General features: G+C 30.6%; 1 protein-coding gene across 2 annotated transcripts; it reads right to left on the bottom strand.

Moving 5' to 3' along the window:
- Window positions 1-670: 670 nt before the first annotated feature.
- Olfr1093 (olfactory receptor 1093) lies at window positions 671-4,917 on the bottom strand. Of its 2 annotated transcripts, NM_146366.2 has the most exons (3): window positions 4,881-4,917; window positions 2,465-2,580; window positions 671-1,866 (listed from the first exon to the last, which is right to left on the bottom strand). In NM_146366.2, exon 3 carries the CDS (start codon window positions 1,728-1,730, stop codon window positions 762-764), a length of 969 nt encoding a protein of 322 aa, NP_666478.1. In that variant the 5' UTR covers window positions 1,731-1,866; window positions 2,465-2,580; window positions 4,881-4,917; the 3' UTR covers window positions 671-761. The 2 variants fall into 2 exon arrangements, with proteins under 2 accessions (NP_666478.1, NP_001355135.1); NM_001368206.1 differs by lacking the exon at window positions 2,465-2,580.
- Between the last annotated feature and the right edge of the window lie 1,083 nt (window positions 4,918-6,000).

The following is a 6,000-nucleotide window of genomic DNA, read 5'->3' as shown; positions in this document are numbered from 1 at the left end:
ACACAGACATAAATATGTATACATAATACTCACAAACACATATGTATGTATATGTATACATACACACATATATGTATAATATATATATGCCCTCATGTGTGTGTCCTTGTGCATATGTGTGTGTTTGAGTATTTATTTCCTACCCCTAAATTTTATGGGATTTTTTTTATTTTAATAGTACCAGTAACAAGAATCATCAACAAATATTATGACTGTGTTGTAGTAGGTTTATAATGGATCCAATTAATTCATGTGAGTGTCAAGGAAATGACTTGCTAGCAGGAAAAAAAATTTACTTGAAATAATAAGCCCAAAAGCTTGAATGTATGTCAGTCTGTGAGAGATTTTTTGAGAAAAGAAAGTACTCTTTGAGAAATACTCCATAAGGAATCTTGAATGGGCTCTATGTTACATAATTCAAGTTAACAGTTTACCACAAGCTACATGACAATTATTTAATCAAAGGCTCTTGTGAATACAGTCTCTATTTAATAGAAACACACAAAAATCATATAATAGTACCCAAGAACAGCTTGACATAAAATAGCTATAAATTATTTCAAATTAATTTGATACACAGGAGAAAATTTTCTTCTTTAAAAATGGTACATGAAAAAGAAGATTAATGATTTTAATATAATCATGAATATATAAAACACTACTAATTAAACCAGGGCATGTTTGTAATTTGTAGCAATGTATATTTCATGTAAATTGGAATAAACAAAGTAATTTTGTTTTGTTATATAACTATACATTAATTATGAATCACATTTTCTCCACAATTTATTAAATGCTACTTTTACATCTTTGTTCCTCAAACTATAGATGATAGGATTCAACATGGGTATCACAATGGTGTAAAATATTGACACTACCATGTCATGATTTGAAGCATAACTGGAACTAGGCCTCATATAAGTGAAAAGGATTGTACCATGGTAAATAGAGACTCCAGTGAGGTGAGAGCCACATGTAGAGAACACTTTCCTCCTACCCTCAGCAGAATGCATGTTCAGAATGGCAAAGAGGATGAATCCATAGGAGACCAGAACAATCAGGATGGTAACAATCTCAATCAAGCCCACCAAGTACAAGACTAGAAGCTCATTTGTGTGGGTATCAGAACAAGAAAGAGCAAGCAATGCAGGGATGTCACAGAAGACATGCTTAATTTCATTGGATCCACAGAAGGACAGACTGAAAGTGGCCACTGTGTGGATAGCACCATGCACAACTCCACCAGCATAGGAAGCAATGATGAGTGGCAGGTATACTCTGGGTGACATGGCCACTGTATACAGAAGTGGGTTGTAGATGGCTACATATCGGTCATAAGCCATTGCTGCCAGGAGAAAGCATTCTGTGGTTCCCAACGAAACAAAGAGAAGCATTTGGGTTGCACATGCAAGGAATGAAATGGACTTATTTTCACTTAGAAAGTTGACCAACATTTTGGGTGTAACAACTGTAGAATAGCAAGCATCCAGGAAAGACAAAACACTTAGGAAATAGTACATGGGGTTGTGTAGCCGACAATCCCCAATGACCAAAACAACCAGTCCAAAGTTTCCTACCAGAGTGAAGAGATAAATAGCAAGAAACAGTAAAAACAGGAAGACTTGGAGTTCAAAGTCATCTGTGAATCCTAAGAGAATAAACATGGTGGCTTCAGTCATGTTCTTTAATGGAATATTGTGGACATCCACAGCTGATGTGATCTTTTCCATTCTGGTTTTTATTTATATATTTCCCCAGGAAGTTCCTATAAAGCTGTGTCCATGTTTGATTCTTAGGGCATCGTGACTACCATAGGGTAATGAGAAGGACAATGATAAATAATTTGATGAAATTGTAGAGATTTCACTATAAGGGGTAAAGGAAAAAGATAAATTACACTTGCATGTAAAGTTAAAAATCCAACAACTAAAGTAGCTTTGTTATTTAAATAGTTTTCTATCACTCTGTTCAAGTTATACTTTAAAAAATTATTTTCATTATACTGCATTTTTCTTTTAAAATATTGTTTATGTATGTATTTATACTATGTGTGTATGTATGTATGTATGTATTTCAATATATTTCACTGAAATATATTGAATCATGTCCTCTCCCTTTCCTTCTTCACCTCATTCAGGTATGCTACTGTTAAATATCTCCTGTGTGCCACTACACAAACTCCCAACTTGATAGCTGATTTTTCTTTTATTATTGTTCTTAGAAATATAAATAGGAATGTACAATTATTAAAGCACAACCTCTGGGTCCGCTTTTCTTTTCTGTATGTATATGCTTTCAGGGATGACCACTCTGCCCTGGACAACTGGACAACCTTTACCAATTTTATACCTGGGAGGAACTAGTTCTCTTTTCCTAGAAATGCATTAATTACCTGGAATCTATTTAGGATAAGCCCCATGAAAATTCCCTCACCCTTCCGTTTTAGTGTTTCCATTGATATTACCATAGTCCTGGGTCTGTTTGTTCACAAAATTCTATTTTCATGAATATAGTTGGACTTTCTTCACTTTCAAATTGTTATAACAAAAAGCACAGACTTGTATAGTAGTTCTCCTTTAGCTGTAAGTACATGAAACAGTCTTCCTTAGTAGTTTATATTTTTATTAAAATCAATAAAAAGAATTTAAGTAATTTTAAAACAGGAAGGAAGTTATGTAATTACATTGTCCCAGAAGGTCTTCAAATTCTATGTGCATGTTTTGTTCTAGTATATAGATTATGCTTTCAAATGTATACTTACAGAACAAAAAATATTTAATACTTCACATATAGAGTAAAATATAAAAACATAACCAAATTTCATTTGTGTAAACATGAATAATTTAAACATTAAAATTAAGAATACATGAAAATATGTTAATATATAATCTTATTTTGAAAATTATTTTAATAATTAGCCTATAAAATCATCTCATTAGTTAATTACACAAATCTGCAAAATATAAATTTATGGACTTGAAAAAACATGCAATAGACTTCTGTTATCTCTCTTTTCTTCCTTCTCATTATCTGTCAAGATTGGCAATGGAATTTATTCAGACATGTTTTCTAAAGAGGGCAGGGAGTAAGAACTGTAGAAATAATTAATATGGAAATGGGGTTTCAAAATTGTTTATAGTATGCTAAACAAACATAACTATATTCATCTTGATTGTTATTCACCAAAGGAATGTCACACATCCTGCAACTCTATAATTTTATTTTCTACTTTAAGATCTGAGATAAAGCAAGTGTAGAGGACTAAGAAGTGCACTCAGTCTAAATCCTGATGTTAGACTATGTGAGAAGCCTCATTTACAGACAGTGTGAGTTTAGAGAAATTCTAATTAAGATTAATGTGGTCACAATTGACTCCTTTTACCACATAAACACAGGTAACTGAAGAGAATTTTATGGATCCATTAAGATGTGTTTACTTGAATAAACATTTTAATAACTTACAGGATATATGTGTATAAACTATAAGTCTGAAATTTTATTTTTTGTAACAGAATGTTACAGGCATGTTAAGTTACTGCTAAAATAATACACTGAGCAATTAGTGAAACCAAAACAGGAAAAATGTATATATCATAATATCTTCTTTTGAATTTAAATAAAGTGACTCTCTTCATTATTGTATAAGAAAAAAGTATATCTATGTAACTACTTTTCTGGTCTGGGAAAATATTAGTATAATAAATATTGGTTTACTTAAATTATCCTAATTCTTCGGCAAATAAAAATTTTAGTAAAAATTTTTCCTATAGATTGGAAAAAAGAATATGGTTTATGAGTTGATATGAATTTTTTTCTAATGAGCTTTTCTTGATTTATTGTATGGGTCACTGTTAGAATTTTGTGGCAAAGAAACACCAAAGCTGGATAATTTTTTCAAGATTAAAGTTGAATAAATATTTCTCTTCAGTTACAATTAAATGTAGTAGAAATTTTGTGTAGTAATGCTACAAATATTCTATCTAATTTCATTTAATATAAATGCAAAATGTAGGCATGAGGTATTTGAACTATAGTATTCTCAATCAAAAAATATAAGTTAGAAATAAATTTCTCAATCCTCATGATGAAATCAATGGCAATAATATTGAAAATATTAAAATCAAGATAAAAATTATAGTAAAAGTGTGAAGATGATAAAGCACAGCAATAATAGGTTATAAAAAATGTGGGCATTTCTCTTATTTGATATGCATGATAACTTATGAAATATATTGAAATATCATCTTATAAGAAGGAAGTTATGGTTTAAATATGTGTACAATATACTTTGCCAGATTATTATCTAGTAGATAAAGGAGCATTCAATATTTGAATTCCACGCCAGCCCACTGCATACTTCCTCCATGACTATACTATGTCTTCATTGTCTCCATTAATATCTGAAAATATAACTTCATAAAATAAAGAAGATAGTATTTCTGTTTGGTATATTAAATGAAAAATCCTGCACTTAAAAAAACCTGAGGAGTGGAAAAAGAAGTGGTTAAAATTCCTTTAATACATTGTCAGTAAAATGAATATAATAAGATTTTAATAATTACGTCAGAAATCAAATTTACAGAAAATTGAGTGAGGAAAAATCCTATCCATAAAAACTCACTGAAAGTTAGCTTTCTATTATAATTAATTTATCAAAACATTAAAACAAACGTGAGAATTATTTCCAAAATATGTGAATGATTCTTCATCCTTATCCATTTTTCTTTTTAGAAGTTATTGGCTCAATTTGCAACACAACTCTGTTAAATATGATGTTTTATATTGTATTTAAGTACTCAGACACATTAAGTATTCAAACTTGAAATCCACTCTATCATTTAAAACACTTATAAATAAAGAAAAAGCCTACACTTACTTACAAAATTGAGCTGCTTGGTCAGTTAGATAATGGTCAAGTCATAACACATGTGAACAAACCCCATCCTATGGAACTTTTAAACACCACAGTGAAGCCCCTGGGAGAATCCATGTTCTTCACGGGGACAGAAAGTCCTCACTTAAAAAAAAAAAAGAAAGAAAGAAAAAAGATAAACAAAGGGAATGATCTTAGGAAAATGTACTGAAAATGAATACACTGACGCAATTCTGTCTTTGTTTAAACTTAATGTTCTTTCACATAGGAAAAATATTTCACTCATGCAGTCATAGTTCCATCTCTAATTCTACTTATGTAATGTTGAGTTCACAGCCTTGTGAAAATGCTATAAAACAGATGGAATTCAGCATCTTTAAATATAATTTACTTATTTGGATTTAAAGTATCCTTCATCAAGATGGTATGAGATTTAAATGCATGCACATGAGAATGACAATAGAAGAGAGAGGATATGGGAATTAGGATAAGAAATGATAACAAGAGAGATGAAAGAGACGATATACTGTTAATGTTGCCCAGTGAAATATAACAATATTAGTTCTGCTGCAGAGTTAAATTTCAATTACTTGAGTTCATAGAGTAGGCAATTTTAGTCTGTCTCTGTCTCTGTCTCTCTCTCTCTCTCTTTCTCTTTCTCCCCTTATTTCTTTCTTTGTTTTTGTTTGTTTGTTTGTTTGTTTGTTCTTACTGTTTGGTTGTTTCTGAATTTATATTCTATTCCCAACCATATCTATCTAAAGTCAAATATCTGTTGAAAGCATAAAAATCTATTCCTTTTCCAATTGTTCCATGTTGTCTCCTAAAATGTCACTATGTACTAGTCAATAAAGTAGTATGTTTAATATTAAATTAAATTAAAATCTGGTTTTGGTTTGATCAATCCCAAAACAAAGCATGTCAAATTTAATAATTTGAAGAAAATTAGTTTTTTACTTATACATAATAATTATTCCTAGTTGATCCATGTTTTGACTGCATAGGAAATATGATATGTATGTGTGTGTGTGTGTGTGTGTGTGTGTGTATGTGTATGTATATGTATGAATATAAATGCAGCATTTTCAACAAATGGTGCTGGCTCAACTGATGATTAGCATGTAGAA

This window comes from Mus musculus, chromosome 2 (assembly GCF_000001635.26).
Source record: "Mus musculus strain C57BL/6J chromosome 2, GRCm38.p6 C57BL/6J".
Lineage (NCBI taxonomy): Eukaryota > Metazoa > Chordata > Mammalia > Rodentia > Muridae > Mus > Mus musculus.
This window is presented reverse-complemented; position numbering and strand designations above follow the sequence as displayed.

What these genes read in the sequence shown, in the direction of transcription:
- Olfr1093 (NM_146366.2), bottom strand. Translation starts at nt 1,730, where the DNA reads ATGGAAAAGATCACATCAGCTGTGGATGTCCACAATATTCCATTAAAG.